The sequence below is a fragment of the Jaculus jaculus genome, chromosome 2, assembly GCF_020740685.1.
Source record: "Jaculus jaculus isolate mJacJac1 chromosome 2, mJacJac1.mat.Y.cur, whole genome shotgun sequence".
In the NCBI taxonomy this organism is placed as follows: domain Eukaryota; kingdom Metazoa; phylum Chordata; class Mammalia; order Rodentia; family Dipodidae; genus Jaculus; species Jaculus jaculus.
Window position 1 is genome coordinate 33,042,971 of NC_059103.1, and position 23,682 is coordinate 33,066,652.

Here is a 23,682-nt window from a genome sequence, read left to right on the forward strand (position 1 = left end):
ATTGCTACCCACGTGTCAAAGCAAAGCCTTGGAACTGCGGGGCCCGCGGTCCAGGTATCACGTGACGAGACGCAGCGCACGGCCTGCCCACGTCACTGTCCCGCCCCGCCCACCGCCCCGCCCACCCAGAGGACTGGGCCTCCGACGAGCGGCGGCGCGCCGCCGAGGGGCGGGGCCGGCGCAGGTCACGTGAGCCCTCACCTCCCCGGCGCGCGCCGCCGGCCCGCTCGCTCCCGGACCGGCTCCTCCTCCTCTTCTCGCCATTGCAGTTGGACTGAGCAGCCCGGCACGGGGTCCGCGTGGCTGTTTTTTGGAGGGGGTTAGACCCCGGTGGGCTTTAGCAGGAGGGCCGCGGCAGCGGCGGCGGCGGAGGCCGGGGAGAGGGGACGCCGACAAGGTAAGCGTCAATGTAGCCACGGCCGCGGGCCCGCTCCCACCTCGGCCCCTCCCCCCGGCCCGTTCCCCTTGTCAGTGCGGGTTGGGATGAAGAGTCCGCGCTGACAAGGCTGTGGACGCCTCCGCGACCTTTTCTTTCACTTGATTCCCTGCGTCCTCCGGCGCCTCGCTCCTTCCTCCATCTCCGGCCTCTCTCCCGCGCTTGGCCGTTACTCTCCCCCATTGTGCCCGAGAAACAAAATGGCGGCGGCGAGGGCCCGGTGCGCGCGCATCCATGTCCCCGCTCCCCCGCGTAGCCCCCTCACTCTTCGCGGTGCCGCACGCGGGGGCTGCGCGCGCACCGCGCACGCACCGCGCACCCAGGCCCCTGGGCTCCCTGGGGCTGGGCTTTTGTCTGTTTGCTGTGGCCGGCGGACGCGCGCACGTGCTTGCGGCACACACCCCCCTCTGGTCCAGAGCATCCCTGCAGTCGCACCTGGGACTGACCCCCGCGTTGCTCCTCTTTCTCTTTTTATCTAGATCTTTCCTTGGGTTCTCACGGGAGAAACATTGTCTCCTTTGTCATCCACTGGGGTATGGAGAAACGGATCCTCTTTCCCTGGAACCTCCTTCCCCAGAGGTTTTGCAGTGGGTTGTTTCATCGGAGACCCAAAGTTCTCTGAAGACTTCCCCTGATGAAGTTGCGTACTTGGGAGTGCTGCTGCTTGCTCGTTTCTTTAGACCACGTGGTTTTCATTGATGACAAGTGTTTTGCCAGGTCGCTTAAGATTTACATCCCCCAGACTGATGGAGTGCAATATTTGGAGGCTCTTGTCTTCTGCGAGATTGTAGTGTGTAGTCTTTTTTTCTTTATTTCTTTGGGTAGTTGAGTTCAATCCACCGCCTTGAATGAATTATTGGGGGGATGTAAAATGAATGTTTTGTGTGCTTTTTTCCTGTTAAGTATTCTCTATATGTGCACAATATTTGCTAGCAAATCTTTGCTTAGGGAACGTGAGGAATGAGAAAGGAAACAGTTTCTGTGATAAGCTTATCCCAACTAATGTCTTTCTCACATACTCTAAATGTAGTTTTTTAAAATGTGTGATGTGACATTGTTCAGGAGGAGAGGTGCCATCCGGGGTTAGGGTTCAGATTTCGGACTTCAAATACTTTTTCTCAGGTTTTTGTGGTTGAGAAGCTCACAGTGTTGCCACTATGCTGTGTGTGTGATGCTCTGAGTGTGACCTGGAGTAGCTTAGTGCAGCCGCTCACACTGAATGAAGTACGCCAATCAGAACCTCATTAGTAACTCGGAAGGAAAAAGGCCCCAGCACATTGACAGGTGCACTTGTCCCTGTCCAGCAGAGCTGAGGTCTGTGCTTCTGAGCTGTTGCTTGGCCATGTGGGGTAGCTCCTGGTGTTTGGGATTTCTGAATGGAATCTATTGAGGCACTTATGTTGGCTTGGGGATGCTGTAGTTGAGATTGGAAGCTGTTGATTTCTGCCAAGCTCAGCTTTGCCAGCACTAGACCCTGATTTATCGATCCCCCTGTCTTCTGGAGCTGTGACTTGCCTACTTGTTTCAGTTTTTATTTTTTCCTAATGATAGCTACCTCTAGGTAAAAATTCCTAGGGCTCCTGCTAGTTACAGACTTTTCTAGACTCCTATTTCTTTTTTGAGCCAAGTACAACAGACTGGCTTTTTTTTTTTTTTCCGAGGTAGGGTCTCACTCTGATCCAGGCTGACGTGGAATTAACTATGTCGTCTCAGGGTATCCTTGAACTCATGGCGATCCTCCTACCTCTGCTTCCCAAGTGCTGGGATTAAAGGTGTGGGCCACCACGCCCGGCTCTGGCTTTTTTTTTTTTTAAATGAGAAAGTAAGAGAAGGGAGGGAGTGTATTGGCGCCCCAGGACCTCCAGCCACTGCAGTAGAACTCCAGATGTGTACCCCCCCTTGTGTGCATGTGCGATATTGTGCGCTTGTGTCACCGTGTCTGGCTTATCATCTCCCCAGCCCCCTCTCTTTTTTTAATTTTGAGAAAGAGGCAGATAGAATGGGCACACCAGGGCATCTGGCCACTGCAAATGAACTCCAGATGTATGTGCTGCCTTGTGCATTTGGCTTATGTGGATACTGGGAGGATTGAACCTGGATCCTTAGGCTTCACAGGCAAGTGCCTTAACTACTAAGCCATCTCCTCAGCTCATAGACTCCTATTTCTTCAAGTAATCTAAGGCAGTTCCCTATTTTGCACAAATTCTGTCAAAGATATCATAGACAAGAATAGGTGCTCAGATCTTCGTGCTCACAGGCGGATTTTTTTTTTTTTTTTCGCCTTTTTGAGATAAGGTCTCAATTCATGCTGGCCTGGAACTCCCAATCCTTTGCAGCCTCTATGGTACAGAGTACTGAGATTATAGGTGTCCATTGCCACACACCTAGCTTTCTTTTTTCCAGCTCCTTAGAAATGGCATCCAAGTAGTATTGAGTCCACACTTGTGCTTTCTATAAGTTGACCCTTCTTCCTATGGATAGGCAGTTGGCAGCATATTCGCTATTTCTAGATTTTGGTGAGGCGTAGCAGTTACAAGTGTTATTTGAAAAGGTTTGCTTGCAAAGCCAAGTTTGATTCCCTAGTGTCAAGTAAAGCCAGATGCACAAAGTTTGCATTCATCTGGAGGTCCTGGTGTGCCATTCTTATTCTCTTGTTTTTTCTAGGTAGGGTCTCACACTAGCCCAGGCTGACCTGGAATTCACTGTGTAGTGTCAGGGTGACTTCAAACTCTGATCTTCCTACCTCTGTGATTCTAAAGCCATTCATCAACACACCCAGCATATTCTTCCCTCTCTGCTTGGAAATAAATAAATAAATAAACTTTGATTGAAGCTGGGCTCGATGGCACACACACCTTTAGTCCCAGCACTGGGGAGGCAGAGGTAGGAGGAATGCTCTTGAGTTCAAGGCCAGCCTGGGACTAGAGTGAGTTCCAGGTCAGTCTGGCTTAGAGGAAGACTTTACCTCGAGGGCTTAGTGGTTAAGGCACTTGTCTGCAAAACCAAAAGACCTGAGTTCAATTCCTCAGGACCCAAGTAAGCCAGATGCACATGGTGGCACATATGTTTGGAGTTCATTTTCATTGGCTAGAGGCCCCGACGTGCCCATTTTATCTCTTTCTCTCAAATAAATATATACCTCAAAACAACAGCAACATAAAGCTTTGAAAGTTCTGTTTGTGCTGGGGGCAGTTCCATTCTTCACTCTTGTCCCACCCCCTTACCCCAACATGAGGCCTCATACTAGGCCAGGAACTCTGCCTTAGCCTCCTGAGTGATGGGATTACAAGCACCTGCCATCAATTTCTAGCTCTTGTGTTTTTCGAGGTAGGGTCTCACTCTAACCCAGGCTGACCTGGAATTAACTAAGCAGTCTCAGGGTGGCCTTGAACTCATTGCAATCCTCCTCTCTCTGCCTCCCAAATGCTGGGATTAAAGGCATGTGCCACCACTCCCAGCTGTTTTGTTTTGTTTTGTTTTGAGATAGGGTCTCTTTCCAGCCCAGGCTGACCTGGAACTCATTCTGTAGTTTCAGGGTGGCTTCGAACTCACATTAATCCACCTACCTCAGCCTCTGAGTGCTGGGATTAAAGATGTGCGCCACCATGCCCAGCTTTTTTTTTTTTTTTTCTTTGAGAGAGAGAAAAAAAAATAGGCAGGAAGAGAGAGAATGGGCATGCCGGGGCCTGTAGCCACTCAAACGAACTCCAGATGGATGCACCCCTTTATGCGTCTGGTTTATCTGGGTTTTGGAGAATGGAACCTGGGTCCTTTGGCTTTGCAAGCAAGTGCCTTAACCTCTTAAGCCATCACTCCAACCCGATTTTTTAAAATTTTTATTATTTATATGAGAGAGCGGAAGAGAAAGAGAGAATGGGCACGCCAGAGCTTCCAGCCACTGCAAATGAACTCCAGATGCGTGTGTCTCCTTGTGCATCTCGCTTACGTGGGTCCTGGGGAATTGAACTGGGATCCTTAGGCTTCATAGGCAAACGCCTTAACAGCTAAGCCATTTCCCCAGGCCCCCCCCCCAAAAAGGTTGTACTTAAGCCGGGTGGGTTGCTCACGCCTTTAATCCCAACACTCAGGAGGTAAAGGTAGGAGGATTGCTGTGAGTTTGAGGCCAATCTGATACTTAATAGTGAGTTTCAGGTCAGCCAGAGCAACAGTGAGACCCTACCTCAAAAAAAAAAAAAAAAAAAGCTGTACTCTTAGACCCCCCACTTCCCCACCCCAATTCTGCTGAGAGTCTTTGGACATATTGGTGCTTACTTATTCACTGTGGGGACCAAGAGGCCTGTCAGTCTCTTGGAGGGGGAGAGGGTTTTTAATTAATTAATTAATTTATTTATTTTGCAGGTTAATTCTGTGGTGAACTGGAGAGATGGCTTAGTGGTTAAGGTGCTTGCCTGAGAAACCTAAGGACCTAGGTTTAATTACCCAGTACCCATGTAAGCCACATATGCACAAGATGGCACATGTTTGTTTGCAGTGGCTAAAGGCCCTGGCATGCCCATTTTCTCTCTCTCAAATAAATAAAATATTTAAAAAAATCTAAGCCAAGATTTTCAAAAAATATTATTTACTTATTTCAGAGAAGGAGGGAGAGAGAGAATGGGCGCACCAGGGCTTCCAGCCACTGCAGGTGAACTCCAGATGCCTGTGTCACCTTGTGCGTCTGGCTTAAGTGAGTCCTGGGGAATTGAACTGAGGTCCTTTGGCTTCACAGGCAAGTCCCTTAACCTAAGCTAAGCCATGTCTCCAGCCCTAAGCCAGGCTTTTGATCCCAGCACTTGATAAGAGGATTGCTGTGAATTTGAGGAAAGCTTGAGACTACATAGTGAATTCCAGGTCAGCCTGGGCTAGAGTAAGATCCTACCTTGAAAAGCCAAAACCCTCCCCAAAAATTAATGAAGTAACTCATGTGTTTTAATCCTGCAGATGGTTAAATAAACTAGCACATACATTCTCATGAAATACTGCTTTGCAACAGAGAAGAATAAAGTACAGCTGAAACTTGAGTGTTTGTTTTTTAGACAGTCTTTCTATACATTTTGTCTTGGAACTCACTATGTAGACTAGGCTGGTCTTAAACACATTATTCCTGCCTCAGCCTCCCTACTGCTGGGATTAGAGGCATGAGGCACGATGCTCAGTTTATGATGGATGAACCATGAGGCAGATAGCTTTGCCAGGTGAAACAAGCCAGTGGTGCTTGTAAAGTTGCATACTCTACAGTCTTGTTTTTATGACTGTCTCATGGTTGTAGGGATTGAACCTGGGACATCTCATGCATTCTGCCACTAAACTGTGCCCTCTGACATCTTTTTTTTTTTTTTTCCCCATTGGCTTTTCGATGTTGGGTCTCACTCTACTTCAGGTTGACTGGAATCCTGAAATTCACTATGTACTCCCAGGGTGGCTTTAAACTCACAGTGATCCTCTTACCTCTGTCTCCCGAGTGCTGGGATTAAAGGTGTGCACCACCATGCCCGACGTTTTTAATTATTAGAGAGAGAAAAAAAATGGGTGTGTTAGGACCTCCAGCCACTGCAAACCAACTGCAGACACATGTGCCACCTTGTTCACCTGGCTTACATGGGTGCTGTGGAATTAAACCGTAGACCTTTGGCTTTGCCGGCAAGTGCCTTAACCACTAAGCAATCCTTCCAGCCCACCTCTGACCTTCTTGAAATGACAATATACAAACATTGGTGATTGGATGAGTGGTGTTCTGTGGTTAGAGTTAAGGAGCTGGTATGGAGAAACTGGAGGGAGTGAATCATTGTGCCCCAGATAGTGTCCCTCCCTCCCAGGTAGGGACTCACTCTAGCTCAGGCTGACCTGGAATTCACTCTGTAGTCTCAGGGTGGCCTTGAACTCAGTGTGATTCTGCTACTTCTGCCTCTCGAGTACTGGGATTAAAGTTGTGCGCCACCATGCCCAGCTCCAGATAGTGTTTTGTATGGAGGTCAGAATTGTGGTTGGGTAGTGTGCAATAGTTTTATAGGCTTGCTCCATTGCAGGACAGAGTGCAGCATGTCCTTGTATGGCTCCTGCACAGGCAACTGCATGTGAAGCTGTAGTTACTTCAAAGTTTCACCCAGTGCATGTCAGGCACCTGTACTTGGCCAGACACTTGGGAGGCTGAGGCCTGAGGATTGAGCCCAGCCTGGCAACATAGCAAGACCTGTCTTCCTCAACAACAGCAGGAGGAACTACTGTTTGTTGGTGATAGGGCTATCCCCAGCACTGCCAAAAAGAAGTAAACTTACTATTGCAGCAGTGTATATCAGTATGTTAATAAACATCCTCAGAGAGGGAAAGAAGCATGTTGAGTAGTGAACATAGTTAAGTTGCGAAATAAGTTTAAAAAAAAACCAAACAAACCAATGCCTCCTCCTGGGCATACCTTGCAGAATTGCCTCTGTTTCAGCCAGGTGTGGAAAGGTTGACTATAAGTTAGCTTCTCTCACTGCGGGAAGGTTTGATAATTTCCATGTACATTTGTGTTAAACATTTTCTGTGATACTGTGTTCTTTTACAGACACATTTAAAGGTTTTTCTAAATAGTTGAACATTTTGATGCATTGTATTTTTTGTTTTGTTTTGTTTTTTGAAGTAGGTTCTCCTCTTAGCCCAGGCTGACCAGGAATTCACTCAAGTGATTGATTCTCCTACCTCTTCCTCCTGAGTGCTGGGGTTAAAGGCGTGCGCCACAATGCCTGGCAGTTATTTTTAATTTTATTTGAGAGAGAGAGAGAAAGGGCGCGTCAGGGCCTTCAGCCACTGCAAACGAACTCCAGATGCATGCATCCCCTTTTGCATCTGGTTTATGTGGATCCTGGAGAATCCAACCAGGATCCTTTGGCTTTGCAGCCATCTCTCCAGCCTTCCCTTTTTTTTTTTATAGTATCATTCATTCTCTCTCTTTCTGTCTCTCCCTCTGTCTCTCTCTCATACACACACACACACACACACACACACACACACACACACGTCTCTTGGTGCTGCAAAGAACACCAGGTGCTTATATCATATTATTTACATCTGGCTTTTTTTTTTTTTTCCAAGGTAGGGTCTCACCATAGCCTAGGTTGACCTGGAATTTACTATGTAGTTTTAGGGTGGCGACCAACTCAAGGTGATACTCCTACCTCTTGCCTCCCAAATGCTGGGATTAAAGGCATGTGCCACCACACCCAGCTTTTTTTTCTTTCCTGTTGTTGTTATTTATTTATTTGTTTGACAGAGAAAGTTGGGGGGGAGAATGGGTGGGCCAGGGCCTCCAGCCACTGTGAACAAACTCTAGACATGTGCGCCCCCTTACTGGCTAACGTGGGTCCTGGGGAATTGAACCTGGGTCCTGTGGCTTTCCAGACAAACGCCTTAACCCCTAAGCCATTCCCCTCCAGTGCTTTTTGTGTTTGTGTGTGTGTTTTTAAGGTAAGCTCTTGCTCTAGCCCCGGCTGACCTTGAATTCACTCAGGCTGGCCTGGAACTCAACGATCCACCTACCTCTGCCTCCCGAGTGCTGGGATTAAAGACCTTTACCACCATACCTTGCTATAAACTAAATTACTTTCTCTCTCTCTCTCTTTAAACAAACTCCAGATGCACACCACCTTGTGCATCTGGCTTACCTGGTTACTGGGGAATTGAACCCAGCCTGTCTCTCCAGTCCCTGATTTTTTTTTTTCCAAGTAGAGAGATTGTATGGACACGTGTTGGTACCATCATTTCTCTCTTCTCTGCCCTCATTCTACTGAGAGCCCTCCTCAGAGGGATTACTGGTATTTACCATGGAGTTGTGGGTTATGAGTTCTGAGAGCAGCAGTCATGTGGGGGAGGGGTAGCTTTTTGTTTTGTTTTGATACAAGGTTTTGGTATGCCACCCAGGCTGGCCTGAAATTTGTACTTCTCTGTCTTAGCTGCCTAAATGTTGGGGTTACAAGTATGTCACCAAACAGCTCAGAAAGGATTTTGTTTTTTTCTGGACCTTTTCAAGGTCTGTTCTCATTCTAGCCCAGACCAACCTGGAACTCACTCTGTAGCTCCAGGCTTGTCTTGAACTCACAGTGATCCTCCTACATTTACATCCTGAGTGCTAGGATTGATGGCGTGTGGTTCCACACTGGGCTCCATTATTTTTAAAATATTTTATTTATTTGCAGAGAGAGAAAAAGAATGACCAAGCCAGAAGGAACTCAGATGCATGCACTACTTTGTTTATCTGGTTCTTCGTGAATGCTGGGACATCAAGTCCAGCCCATAAGGTTTTGCAAGCAAGTGCCTTTAGCTATCTCCCCACCCAGAAAAGATGCTCTGATACCAAAACATAGAAGAAACAAATGAATTTCATGGGGACAGTCCTCTATATTGACAGTGTCTCTTTTTTAAAATATATTTATTTGTTTATTTATTGGAGAGAGAATGGGCATGCCAGAGCCTCCAGCCACTGCAAATGAATTCCAGATGCATGTGTCACTTTGTGTGTATCAAACTTGGATCCTTAGGATTAGCAGGCAAGCACTTTAGCCATCTCTCCAGCCCTATTTCTTGCAGGTGTGATGCCTTTTTTCCCCAGTTCTTGGAACACTGAAGTAGGAGAATCTCGAGTTCGAGGCCAGCCTGGGGCTACAGAATGTATTGCATTATCAGTTTCAACTAGACTGAGACCCTGTAACCATGCTTCTGCAGACATGTTCAAGTTAGGAATCAAGACTTTAAGAAATCAATCCCAGCACTGGGGAGGCAGAGCTAGAAGAATCACCATAAGTTTGAGGCCACCCTGAGACTGCTTAGTGAATTCCAGTCTGCCTGGGAGACCTTACTTAGAAAAAAACAAACAAAAAAGCTTTAAGGTATATATTCTTTAAAAAATTTTATTATATTTGATTTATTTATTTGAGAGCATGGCAGAGAGGGAGAGGATGGGCACGCCAGAGCCTCCAGCCATTGCAAACAAACTTCAGATGCATGCGCCCCTTGTGCATTTATTTGGCTTACGTGGGTTGGGGAATTGAACCGGGATCCTTTGGCTTTGCAGGCAAACGCCTTAACTGCTAAGCCGTCTCTCCAGCCCTAACTTTTCTTTTTTTTTTTTTTTTTTTTTTTTTTTTGAGGTAGGGTGTCTCTCTAGCTCAGGCTGACCTGGAATTTGATATGTAGTTTCAGGGTGGCCTCAAACTCATGGTGATCAGCCTACCTCTGCCTCTTGAGTGCTGGGATTAAAGGCGTGCACCACCACGCTTGGCTTCTAAAATTTTTTTTTAATTTTTAATTTATTTAATTTATAATTTTTAATATATACCTGGGGTGTTTGCCTGCAAAGCCAAAGAGTTTTGGTTTGATTCCCCAGGACCCACAAGGGGTGCATGCATCTGGAGTTCCCTTGCAGTGGCTGGAGGCCCTGGTGTGCCCATTCTCTCATGCTGTGCCTCTTTCTCTCAAATAAATAAATTAATTAATTAAAAAGAATATATATCTTAAAGGTTATTTATTTATTTTTCCAGGCAAGGTCTCCCAGGCTGACTGGAATTCACTACGTAGTCTCAAGGTGGCCTCAAACTTAAAGTGATCCTCCTACCTCTGCCTCCCAGTGCTGGGATTAAAGGCATATGCCACCTCACCTGGCACCCATCTTTCTTAAAGTCTTTATTCCTAACTTGAACATCTCTGCAGGAATGTGGTTGCGATTTGTATTGAAGTTTTAAATCTACGGCATGTATAATTAGATTTTAGTTGGTATCATGTGGCTGGGTTGCTTTGCTAAGAATCTCCATGTGTCCTTAGTGATTGGAATCTGATAATCAAAGTGGCAAGGATACACCATTTATCCTTCCAGCCTGGGGCTGCCTTGCTTAAGAAAGCTGCAGCTAGCTTGTGATTCATGTTAATTTTTTGTTGTTTGTTTCTTTCAAGGTAGGTTCTTGCTTTAGCCCAGGCTGATCTGTAATTCCCCTTGTAGTCTCAGGGTGGCCTCGAACTCATAGTGATTCTCCTACCTCTGCCTCCTGATTGCTTGGATTAAAGGCATGCACCACTATGCCCAGCTGTGTAAATATTTTATTTTTTGTTTTTTTGAGATAGGGTCTCACTCTGGTCCAGGCTGACCTGGAATTCACTAGTCTCAGGGTGGCCTCAAACTCATGTTGATCCTCCTACCTCTGCCTCCCGAGTGCTGGGATTAAAGGCGTGCACCACCATGCCCGGCTCCAGCTGTGTAAATATTTTTAAAAAATGTATCGTCATTGATTTATTTGCAAGGAGAGACAGACTGAGAGATTGGGTACACCAGGGGCTCCAGCAACTGAAAACTGCTTTCAGATGCATGTGCCACTGTGCATCTGGCTTCATGTATGAACTGGGGAATTGAACTCTGGTTGTTAGGCTCTGCAGGCAAGTGCCTTTAACTGCCTGATTCATGTAAATTTTTTTTTTCAAGTAGGGTTTCACTGTAGTCCAGGCAGACCTGGAATTAACTATGCAGTCTCAGGGTGGATTTGAACTCAGAGGGATCCTCCTACCTCTGCCTCCTGAGTGCTGGGATTAAAGGTGTGTGCCACCGTGCAAGGCTTTTTTTTTTTTTTTTTTTTTTTTTTTTTTGAGGTAGTGTCTCACTTGAGCCCAGGCTGGTTTGCAATTCACTTTGTAATCTTGGTGGCCTTGAGCTCGTGATGATCCACCTATATCTGCCTCCCAAGTGCTGGATTTAAAAGTGTGCGCCACCACAGCCAGCCTCATGTATTTTTTTAAAATTTTTTTGTTTATTTTATTTATTTATTTATTTGAGAGCAACAGACAGAGAGAGAAAGAGGCAGCGAGAGAAAGAATGGGCACGCCAGGGCTTCCAGCCACTGCAAACGAACTCCAGATGCATGAGCCCCCTTGTGCATCTGGCTAACGTGGGTCCTGGGGAATTGAGCCTTGAACCGGGGTCCTTAGGCTTCACAGGCAAGCACTTAACCGCTAAGCCATCTCTCCAGCCCTCATGTATATTTTTAAAATATATTTTATTTACTTATTTATTTGAGAGAGAGAGAATGGGAACACTAGGGCCTCCAGCCACTGCAAACGAACTCCAGATGCATGTGCCCCCTGTGCATCTGGCTGATGTGGGTCCTGGAGAGTTGAATCGGGATCTTTTGGCTTTGCAGGCAAACGCCCTAACCGCTAAGCCATCTCTCCAGCCACCCCCCCCCTTTTTTTTTTTCTTTTTGTGGTAGAGTCTCACTTTGGCCCAGGCTGACCTGGAATTCACTATGCAGTCTCAGGGTGGCCTTGATCTCATGGTGATCCTCCCTCAGCTCCCAAGTGCTTGGATTGGAAGTGTGCACACCACCACACCCAGCTTCTCATATAAATTTTTATATTTTATGTTTCCATTTTATTAAAACGTTTTTATTGACCACTTCCGTAATTATAGACAATAAATTATGGTAATTCTGTCCTCATCCCACTTTCCCCCTGAAAAATTCACCCTCTATCATATCCCCTCCCTTTCACATTTATTTATTCATTTATTTTGGTTTTATGAGGTAGGGTCTCACTTTAGCTCAGGCTGACCTGGAATTCTCTGTGTAGTCTCAGGGTAGCCTCACGGTGATCCTCCCACCTCTGCCTCCTGAGTACTGCGATTAAAGATGTGTGCCACCATGCCCAGCTACTTATTTATTTTTATTTTTAAAAATTTTTATTTATTTGAGAGAGGGAGGTTGGGGGGAGGGCGAGAGAGTGCACACGGATGCGCGTGCACCCCAGGACTTCCAGCTGCAAATGAACTCTAGATGCATGTGCCACGTTGTGCATCTGGCTTATGTGGGTACTGGGGGATCCAACCAAGGTCCTTTGGCTTTGCAGGCAAGCACCTTAACCGCTAAGCCATCTCTCCAGCCCATCTCTCTTTTATTTTGATATCATCTTTTCCTCTTTGAATTTTCAAGGTAGGGTTTCACTTTAGTCCAGGCTGACCTGAAATTCACTATGTAGTCTTAATGTGGCCTCAAACTCATGGCAATCCTCCTACCTCTATACTCCCAAGTGCTGGGATCAAAGGTGTGCACACCATCGCTCCTGGCTTCCTGGCTTGGCTTTTTTTTTTTTTTTTTTTTTTTTTCTTTTGAACTAGCTTAGGCTGATCTGGAATTCACTAGTCCAGATGCCTCATGGCAATCCTCCTCCCTCTGCCTCCTGAGTGCTGGAATTAAAGGCATGGACCTGGAATTGACTAAAAAACCAAAAAATAAAAATAAAAAAATAAATATTTTTTTTTTGTTGACAACTTCCATAATTATAGACAATAAATCAAGATAATTCCCTCCCCTCCCTACTTTTTCTTTTGCAACTCCACTTCATCAGATTCCCTACCCCACTCGGTCTTTCTTCTATTTTGATGTCATCATCTTTTCTTCCTATTATTATGGTCTTGTGTAGGTAGTGTCAGGCACTGTGCGGTCATGGATACCCAGGCCATTTTGTGTCTGGAAGAATGCATTGTGAGCAGTCCTATCTTTCCTTTGGTTCTTCTTCCCACCACCTCTTCCACAATGGACCCTGAACCTTGGAATGTGTGATAGAGATGTTTCAGTGCTGAGCACTCCTCTCTCGCTTCTTAACCACCATTGTGCTAGTCCAGGCTGAACTGGAATTCACTATGTAGTCTCAGGGTGGCCTTGAACTCACAGCGATACTCCTACTTCTGCCTCCAAAGTGTTGGGATTAAAGGTGTGCGCCACTGCACCCAGCTTTCTATGGTGCCTTTTGAGTCATCCCAGAGGTCACCACCATCTGAAAAGAGAAGCTGCTCTAACTAAGAGTAGCATTAATATATGAGTATGAACAAATAAGAAAAGTACTTACCAGGCAGTTTGGTGAGCATAATATATGCATTTAGCTAGACACTAGCAGGTGTTACACCCCTAGGCCTCATGACGTCCCCCGTCGTAGGTTTTCAGTATCAGGCATGTATTTCCTCCTGTGGAGTGGGCCTCCAGTCCAATTAGAGAGTGGGTTGATTTCCCCTGTAAAAGACATTACACCCGTTGGCTCATGTGGTCTGGCTGGCCCAACTTAAGGCTTGTAAGTGTCCACTGTTGTTTATTTCCATTGACTTCTTTCTCTCCTATGGAGCTGCATGCAACATAGCTTTTCCAGCCTTCTGTCAGCTGGTCTACATGGAGGAGGTTTTTAGCTCAGCTCTAGCAAGATTTCTCAGTGACCTTGCAGGCCAAGTATGTGGAGTCTTCAGTCTTCCTGGTGGGAAACCAAGAGCCTCTGCAATGGTCTGTAATGTTTGGTGGTATAAGAGACTGCCGAGGCCAACAACTCACTGGAAGGTATCCCATCCCTGATGCTGAAAATACTTTGGTTGCAATCTGTGGCTTCTGGGTACACATTGTCCAAAAAAGTAGGGTTCTATATGATTTATTCCTATCCTCTTAGATTTTGTTTATCCCCCCCTTTACTCACTCCTAACCTCACTTAGGCCATTCCACCCCCAATAATCTGTTCATCTATTTACATATATACACTACCCTCTCCTTAAGTACTCCCCTCTACTCCTTCTCTTGTAGCCTCTTTCTAGCTTGCTGCTATTGACTGTGAGAGAGGGGGGGAGGTCAGGGAATGGGTGTGCCAGGGCCTCTAGACACTACAGACTAACTCCAGACATATGTGCCACCTTGTGCATATAGCTTTACATGGGTACTGGGGAATCAAACCTGAGTCTTTTGGCTTTGCAGGCAAGCACCTTAACTGCTAAGCCATCTCTCCAGCCTGATTCATGTATAATTTAAAGCCCTGTTTCCATGTCTGTAAAATGGACATTCACTTCATTTTCAGGACCATTTTCAAGTGTCTGGGAAGTCTTCAAGATGTGAATGCATGTGTTCATTTTCTAGTCATTGTTCCTATATGTGTGATGACTTGTGCTTGATACTCTCCTCACCCCACAAGTTCTGCAAACCTCTTGTAATTAGGAAGAAAGAGGTTGGAGATACTATTAAGGCTTTGTGGTTTAAACTTCAATTCTGCAGGCTATGAGTGGGCTGGTTTCATGAACAAGAGCAGGAAACCCTCTCTGTGCTTGTTAGAGCATCCCAAACCTTTGGTTAGGCATGCTAAAAATCATGGGGTCTCATTTACCTAGTTCCTGCCTTGCCTTTCTCAGAGTAGTTGGTATCCTGGTGCTGGTTTGGGTCATGACCATGGTCACAGGAACAGCTTTTATGTAGAACAGGTTTTGGGGCAGTGGAGCTTTTCACAGAGTGGGTGCTGTAAGCCTGTATCTTCGTAAGAATCATTGGGATAGGAGGTTTCTGCTCATCAGGGAGAGGACTCCTGTGTCATAAGAAGGATTTGACTCCCATTGGAAGTCCAGTGAGGCTTGTATTGATCTGTAAAGGCAGACTAGCTGCAAATGGGAGGCAGTGCTGGTTTTAGCTAAGATCATCAGTGCTCTACTTGGCTTTTCTTTGTTCACCCGAATTAGAAGATACTCCATCATTCCATGTCTGACCAAAAGGCCACCTATGGGTGGAGCTACCTGTGGGAGAGAATGGTGTCAAGTGGCATGCCCATGTCCCTCTTGTTCAGCAGTGGCTATGGCTGATGGTGTGAAGAAGACGGTTGATAGGGAAGGGTGTGTTGTGCTTGACATGTGTGATGGGGGGGGGGTGAAGATTTAACCCAACATACTATAATTCCTACTATTGGAAAGATGCTCTCTTGTGGTTTTGCGTGTGTGTGTGTGTGTGTGTGAGAGAGAGAGAGAGAGAGAGAGAGAGAGAGAGAGAGAGAGAGAAAGAGAGAGAGAGAGAGAGACAGACAGACAGACAGACAGACAGAGAGACACTGACTCTCACTAGCCAAGGCTGACCTGCACCTCACTCTGTAGATCCAAGTTTGCCTTGGGCTCACAGTGATCTTCTTACCCAAGTGCTGGGATTAAAAACATGCACCTGTGCTGGAGAGATGGCTTAGTGGTTAAGGCATTTGCCTGTGAAGCCAAAGGACCCATGTAAGCCAAATGCACAAGGTGGCATATGCATCTGGTGTTCATTTGCAGTGGCTAGAGCCCCTGGCATGCCCATTCTTCTTTCTCTGTCTTTCTCCTCACAAAAAAAGAAAGAAAAAAAAAAGCATGCACTACCATTCCCAGCTAGCTGTCTTTTTGCTTCTTGAGACAGGGTCTCACAGTGTATTCTGAACTGGCCTGGAACTTGCTGTATAGGTCATACTGACCTCAAACTTGAACAGATCCTCCCGCCTCAGCCTCCCTAGGATTACTGGCTTATGCCACTGGGCCTGGCTCAAATCGTGTTTTCTGTTTTTGTTTTGAAGCATGCCAGGGCCTCCAACCATAGCAAACAAGCTCCAGGTGCATGTACTACCTTGCATATCTGGCTTAGGTGGGTCTTGGAGAATCGAACCTGGGTCTTTGGCTGTGCAGGCAAGTGACTTAACCACTAAGCTATCTCTCCAGCACTTTACTTTTAATTTTTTGGGGGGAGGGGTTTCAAGGTATAGGGTTTTACTTATGAGAAAGATCACACAGAGCCTGTGCTGCTCCAATTTCCTGGTGTCTGCCACTTTGTGCATCTGGCTTTAAAATGAGTACTGGGGAATCAAACCCAAACTGTCAGGCTTTCCAAGCAAGTACCTTTAACTGCTGAGCCACCTCTCCAGCCCTCTTTATTTGTTTGTTTGTTTTTGGTTTTCTTTTTGATGTAGGGTTTCACTCTAGTCCAGGCTGACCTGGAATTAACTATGTAGTCTCTGGGTGGCCTTGAACTCACAGAGATCCTCCTACCTTTGCTTCCCAAGTGCTGGTTTTAAAGGTCTGTGCCACCATATCCAGGCCCCCCCTTTTTTTTGAGTCAGGGTCTTGCTGTAGCCCAGGCTGGCCTCGAACTCATGGTGATCCTCCTATCTTGATCTCCTGGGATTAAAGGCACACACCCACTATGCCTGGCTCAGCCTTGGTTTTATTAGTTTGTTTATTTATTTATTTTTAAATTTTGTCTTTTTAAAATTTATTTGAGAGCAAGAGACAGAGAATGAGGCTGAGAGAGAGAGAGAGAGAGAGAGAGAGAGAATGGGCAGGGCAGGGCTTTCAGCCACTGCAGACGACCTCCAGACGTGTGTGCCCCCTTGTGCATCTGGCTAATGTGGGTCCTGGGGAATTGAGCCTCAAACCGAAGTCCTTAGGCTTCACAGGCAAGCACTTAACCGCTAAGCCATCTCTCCAGTCCTTATTTATTTATTTTTGTTTTTCGAGGTAAGGTCTCACTTTGTCTCTGGGTGCCCATGGAACTCATAGTGATCCTAACCTCTGCTTCCCAAGTGCTGGGATTAAAGGCTTGTGCCACCATGTGCTGGGTGGTTTACTTTTTGTTTGTTTTGGTTTTTTCAAGGTAAGTTTTCACTCTAGTCCACGCTGACCTGGAATTATGAGTGAATGTATATGAGCATGCCAGGACCTCTAGCCTTTGCAAACGAACTCCATATGCATATGCCCATTTGCGCATCTTGCTTTACTTGTGTATGGGGGACTTGAACTGGGGCTTTCAGGCAAGCACCGTAATCACTGAGCCATCTCTCCAGCCCAAGAGCAGGTTTTTTTTTTCTTAGTGGTGATTTTTTTTTAAATTTTATTTATTTATTTATTTTGAGAGCGACAGACACAGAGAGAAAGACAGATAGAGGGGGAGAGAATGGGTGCGCCAGGGCTTCCAGCCTCTGCAAACGAACTCCAGACGCGTGCGCCCCCTTGTGCATCTGGCTAACGAGGGACCTGGGGAACCGAGCCTCGAACCGGGGTCCTTAGGCTTCACAGGCAAGCGCTTAACCGCTAAGCCATCTCTCCAGGCCCTTAGTGGTGATTTTTAAAAATTATTTCATATGTGTTTATATAACAGATTATACTCTTATTCCCTCTCCCCTGTTCCCATTTCCCTGGGGCCCTTTTTTTTTTTTTTTTTTTTTTTTTTGGTTTTTCAAGGTAGGGTCTCACTCTAGCCCACACTGACCTGGAATTCACTATGGAGTCTCAGGGTGGCCTCGAACTCACAGCGATCCTCCTACCTCTGCCTCCTGAGTACTGGGATTAAAGGCGTGCGCCACCACGCCCGGCTTCTGGGGCCCTTCTTGGTGAGGTTATGGGATGTGAGGTTATGGGGTTTGCTATGGGCTCAGAACGCCTCAGTCAGTCCCAGTGGGGTAGTGGGAGGACCATGCCTTAGGGTATCCCCACCCACTCTGTGGCTTCAAGAGCAATTTTAAAGATCAGCCTTCATGATTGGATTAATAATTCAACAAAAACAATGGTTGGATTGGTAGCTGTGTGACTCCTGGTCTTCCTGTCTCAGCCTTCCAAATAACTAGGATTATAGGCATATGTCATCTTTCCTTCCCTTCCTTCCTTCCTTTGATATTTTAAGGTAGTTTCTGGCTCTAGCCCAGGCTGACCTGGACCTGGAATTCTCTATGGAGCCTCAGATTGCCCTCACAGTGATTCTCCTACCTTTGCCTCCTGAGTGCTAGGATTAAAGGTGTGCACCACCACGCCTGGCTGTATGTCACCTTTTCTAAAGCCATTCTTTTTTAATACAACACAGTACTATTGACTCCCTGCTGAGCATCAGCCCTTTTATAGAGGGTGCAAAGCCATCAGTATTTGGTGGTATAGATGTGGAAATAGAAGTTGGTCCCATTTTTTGAATGGCCATGGGATTTGTGTTAAGTGCTTTGATTAGCTTCATTTTTACATTGCTCTGTAGAGCATGCTTCCATGTTACAGGCTAAGAAGGAAACTCCAGAGAGTTCATGGATGCACAGCCCCTGGCTGAGACGTGTCCAGGTTTGTTCAGAAACTTCCAGTTGAAGGGATTGGTCTCCTGCCTTTTCTCCTCCCCTGAAGCCTTTGATCCTAGCATAGCGTGTTTCCTTCATCCTGTGGGGTGTTACCTGCCAGGCTCCTCTTAGGTGCTAAAATTTAAGTTGATAACTTTATAATTTCTTGTTCTGTTGTTGTTTAAAGAGTGAGAGAGGGAGAATGAGAATGGGCACAAGGCTGCAAAAGAACTCAAAATGCATGCACCGCTTTACATAGGTATTATTGGGAAATGAAACAACAGGCTTTGCTAGCAAGTGCCTTTAGGTCATAAGCAATCTCCTCACCTTTTCTTGTTGTTGTTTTTAAGTTTTGCTCATGTGCTTTGTGTGTGTGTTATGTATGGCATGGTTGCACATGTGTGTTGACGCATGCACCCCTGTAGGTGTCCTCTATGACCCATCTGTGTTTCCTTGACAGTCTCCACTGAAGCCTGGTGTTTTCAGTCAGATTGGCTGACCACTGAGCACTGGTGATTCTCAGGTCTCTGCCACTCACCAGTTGCACATGTCTGGGAATCAGCAAATCAGGCCACAGGCCTTCATGCTTGTGCTGAGTCATGTCCCCAGTTTCAGCTGCATGATAATACTGAAGCACAGTGGGAAGTTGTCTTTTTGACCAGGCTTGAGCCTATCTGGCCTGTAATTGTGTAAATGGAAGGGGCATGCCATGTATGACCAGGAGGGTGCTTTCATGCATATCTCATGTGGCCAGGGCTGTGCTGCTACTCATCTAGTGCTTGGGAACTGCATGGCTTGTGTAGTTAGTATGCTGTTTAAAGAGACCAGAGTTGTGACTACAGCTCCTGTGGTTATCAGACTGCATTTCTGCTTTTTTTTTTTTTTGTTTTTTAAATTTTTATTAACATTTTCCATGATTATAAAATATATCCCATGGTAATTCCCTCCCTCCCCACCCCCACACTTTCCCATTTGAAATTCCATTCTCCATCATATTACCTCCCCATTACAATCATTGTAATTACATATATACAATATCAACCTATTAAGTATCCTCCTCCCTTCCTTTCTCTACCCTTTATGTCTCCTTTTTACCTTACTGGCCTCTGCTACTGAGTTTTTTCCTTCTCACGCAGAAGCCCAATCATCTGTAGCTAGGATCCACATATGAGAGAGAACATGTGGCGCTTGGCTTTCTGGGCCTGGGTTACCTCACTTAGTATAATACTTTCCAGGTCCATCCATTTTTCTGCAAATTTCATAACTTCATTTTTCTTTACCGCTGAGTCTTTTTTGTGTTTTGAGGTAGGGTCTCACTCTAGCTTAGGCTGACCTGGAATTCACTATGTACTCTGAGGGTGGCCTCACTCGTGATATGCCTCCCCAGTTCTGGGATTAAAGGGTATGCCACCACATCAGGCTGTTATGCCTTTTTATATCTTAGCCTCTCCAAAGGTGAATGAAAAAGGGTATTCCCTTGGTGTACTTGTCATTTTAGCCTGTTAGCTTTTGCAAAGGTTCTTGCTTTTCCATTTGACCAAAGCCCTTTGGGACCCTGTTTCTTATGTTCTGCCCTCTTTGCCCAGTCTAGCTCCTCCCTTTTCCTTCTCCAAACACCAGGGTTTTTGGAAATCCCTGCCTGGTGAGTACAGGGTTGCAGGTACACACCTGGAACTTGCTTTGTAGGCCAGTTGGCCACAAACTTGTAGCCATTCTTCTGCCTTTGCCTTTGCCTGTGACTCTGCCTCCTGGGTGCTGGTGTTACAGATGTGTATCACCCTACCTGGTAAACAATAAGATACTGATGAACATTTCAGTGTGTAGTATTTTTGGAGTTGCGCGCGCACGTGTGTGTGTGTGTGTGTGTGTGTGTGTGTGTGTGTGTGTGTCCCAGCAATTCTAGCCCAGGCTGACCTGGAATTCACTATGTAGTCTCAGGGTGGCCCTAAACTCCTACCTTCCTAAACTCCTACCTTCTATCTCCCAAATACTGGGATTAAAGGCGTGTGCCACCATGCCTGGCTCCTTTGTCTTCACTTGAGAGAACTTGTTAATAGCTATTTAATGCTTGGGCTTGGCTGCATTACTTGGGAAATAAAGATATGTAGTGAAACTGGCCTCTTTGTGAGGTTGTACTGTGTTGGTATCTGTCTGCTAAAATGAAGCCATCTATGAAATACTGGAAACTAAAAAGATTTTCTGGTCTTATAGATAGTTGAAGTATTGATAACACCAAGGAAATCTGTCACAGTTTGAAAGATAAGCAAAGTTTGATTTCCACACACTACAGAAAAAGAAGCAAAAATGGTAAGAAAGTTTTTTTCTTTGTCCATAGATAACAATTTCATTTATGTACTAAGATGTTTGTAGCATTTCCCCAGAAGTGTTTGATTTTATTAGCCTTTTATATTAGACATTGTAGATTAATGTAAAGTAATACTTGTTGTAATTCAAATACAGTAGTCCCCCCTTATCCGTCCCGCGGTTTCAGTTACCTGCGGTCCACCGCAGTCTGAAAATATTAAATGGAAATTTCCAGAAAGCAACAATTCATAAATTTTAAATTGCGCACCGTCACAATGCCTGCGTCATTCACCTCACTTCATCTCATCACGTAGGCATTGTACCATCATCACTTCATCACCAGAAGAAGAAGGGTGAGTACAGCACAGTAAGCTACCTTGAGAGACCACACTCACATAGCTTACTACAGTCTATTAGCTCTTGTTAAGCTCTTTCTCTGCCTAAAGTACAAGTAAACTTTATCATACAGATGTATGGACGAGACAGAAGCAGGATATTTTGGGTTTAGTTCTGTCCGCGGTTTCAGGCATCCATTGGGGGTCTTGTAATGTGTACCCCGCGGATAAGGGGGGACTACTGTAGTATAGAAATATAATATGCCCCATTCCTCCCACTGCCTGGAGAGAACAACTGTTTGGTTATCTGCCTTCTCAGTCCTTTAGTTGTACCCCTGTGTTTTATGTGAATGACAAGCACCCTGTGGAGTTGGTAGATTCAATGACAAGTGGCAGGTGGCTTGGTGTCTTTGCATCATTTTTAGTGTAGTTTTCACATTTCCAGCGTCCAATGAGAATTTTTGTGAATGATGATCGCCATGTGATGGCAAAGCACTCTTCAGTTTATCCAACACAAGAGGAGCTGGAGGCCGTGCAGAACATGGTATCCCACACTGAACGGGCACTCAAAGCTGTGTCTGACTGGATCGATGAGCAGGAAAAGGGCAGTGGTGAGCTTGCTGAGTCTGAAAATATGGACGCACCCCCAGATGATGAGAGCAAAGAAGGGGCTGGGTAAGTTGGAGACTGTATGGTGAAGGGAGGGCTCATGATCTTTTAGCTTTTTTAAAAAAGTATTTTATTTATTTATTTAAGAGAGAGGGAGAGAGAGAGAATGGGCATACCAGGACCTCTAATCATTGCAAACTAACTCCAGATACATGTGCCACTTTGTGCATCTGGCCAATGTGGGTACTGGCGAATCATACCTAGGTCCTTAAGCTTCACAGGGAAGTACTCTAATTGCTAAACCATCTTTCTAGCCTTTTAGTATTTAAATTTTTTTTTAATTTATTTGCAAGCAGAGAATGAATGAATGAATGAATGGTGACATCAGGGCCTCCAGCTGCTGCATCTGAACTCCAGATGCATGCACCATTGCATCTGGCTTTTTTTTTTTTTTTTTTTGGTTTTTCGAGTAGGGTCTCACTCTGGTCCAGGCTGACCTGGAATTAACTCTGTAGTCTCAGGGTGGCCTCGAACTCTCGGCGATCCTCCTACCTCTGCCTCCCGAGTGCTGGGATTAAAGGCGTGGACTACCACGCCCGGCTCGCATCTGGCTTTATATAGGTATTGGGGAATCAAGCTCTTGGGTCCTTAGGCCTTGCAGGCAAATGGCTTAACCGCTCAGCCATCTCTCCAGCCCTCTTTTAGTATTTATTTTATTTTATTTTTCCTCAATTTTTAAATTTCTTTTTTAGTTTTTTGTTTTTTCGAGGTAGGGTCTCACTCTAGCTCAGGCTGACCTGGAATTCACTATGTAGTCTCAGGGTGGCCTTGAACTCACAATGATCCTCCTACCTCTGCCTCCCGAGTGCTGGGATTAAAGGCTTGCGCCACCACACCTGGCTTTTTTGTTTTTTAACACTTTCCATAATTATAAAAAATATCACATGGTAACACCCTCCCCCCCATTTTCCCCTTTGAAATTCCATTCTCCATCATATCCACTCCCCATCTCAATCATTCTACTTACATATACACAATACCAACCTATTAAAGTACCCTCCTCCCTTCCCTTTCGCTTCCCTTTATATCTCCTTTTTAACTTATTGGCCTCTGCTACTGAGTTTTTTCCTTCTCAACACAGAAGCCCAATCATCTGTAGCTAGGATCCACATATGAGGGAGAACATGTGGCGCTTGGCTTTTAGTATTTTGAGACAGGCTATCATATACCCCTGGCTGCCTGAGAACTCAGTGTGTAGCCTAAGCTGGCCACAAACTTTTCCTAATTCTCTTACATCCACCCCCTAAGTGTTGAGATTAGATATATGCCACCTTGCCTAGCACGCACACATGTGTGTGCGTGTGTGTGCATGTGCGTGTTAGGGTCTTATAGCCCAGGCTGGATTCAGACTTATTATGTAGCCAAGGCTGGCCTCGGATTTACTCTGGGGCCTAGGTTGGCCTCAGACTTACAGCAGTCCTCTGTAGCTGCTTTGGTGCTGGCATTACAGGCACGTGTTACCATGTGGGCCGGCATCTCTTTCTAAAAAGTGCTAGCCATTGAGCCCGACTTTTTGTCTGTCCCTCAGGGAGCAGAAGGCAGAACATATGACTAGGACCCTGAGGGGTGTGATGCGGGTCGGCCTGGTAGCCAAGGGTCTTCTGCTCAAGGGGGACTTGGATCTGGAGCTGGTTCTGCTATGTAAGGAGAAGCCCACGACTGCCCTCCTGGACAAGGTGGCTGACAACTTGGCCATCCAGCTCACTGTGAGTGACCACCACCAACATGCCAGAATGGGGGCTGGGTGCTGTTTGCTGTGGAGATGATGCCAGAGGCAGGGAGGGCCTGTCTGTGCACTGGGAAGCAGGCTTGTACTTCCTACCTACGTACCGCCATAGGTAACAAGTCTGGTGTTACAGAGCCACTGAGGGTCTGTGGGAAGTTACCTGGTACCCACCATGTGCCAGGCTGCACAACACTAGAGCCATTAGGTTGGGAATATCACATACAGGCTTCATTGGAGGGATAGAAGGAAAGATTTAATTCTTTCTCCATGAGTCAGACCTGGGCATACTTAAAAAATGGGCTTGTCGGGCCAGGGCAGCACTGTCTGCCTAGGAGGCATATTTCAAGAAAAGGACAAAA

General features: G+C 46.0%; 1 protein-coding gene across 8 annotated transcripts in view; it reads left to right on the forward strand.

Annotated features, from left to right (window-relative positions):
- Positions 1–213: 213 nt before the first annotated feature.
- Positions 214–23,682, forward strand: part of Ilf3 (interleukin enhancer binding factor 3) — a 41,287-nt gene continuing 17,818 nt past the window's right edge. For 4 of the 8 annotated variants that reach the window (XM_045144542.1, XM_045144545.1, XM_045144547.1 and 1 more), the window contains exons 1-5: positions 214–397; positions 20,501–20,596; positions 20,908–20,946; positions 21,359–21,603; positions 23,126–23,303. In XM_045144542.1, the coding sequence (XP_045000477.1) occupies positions 20,594–20,596; positions 20,908–20,946; positions 21,359–21,603; positions 23,126–23,303 (465 nt within the window). In that variant the 5' untranslated portion in view covers positions 214–397; positions 20,501–20,593. The remainder of the gene's footprint in view (positions 398–20,500; positions 20,597–20,907; positions 20,947–21,358; positions 21,604–23,125; positions 23,304–23,682) is intronic. The other 4 variants (XM_045144543.1, XM_045144549.1, XM_045144550.1 and 1 more) reach the window with 4 other exon arrangements.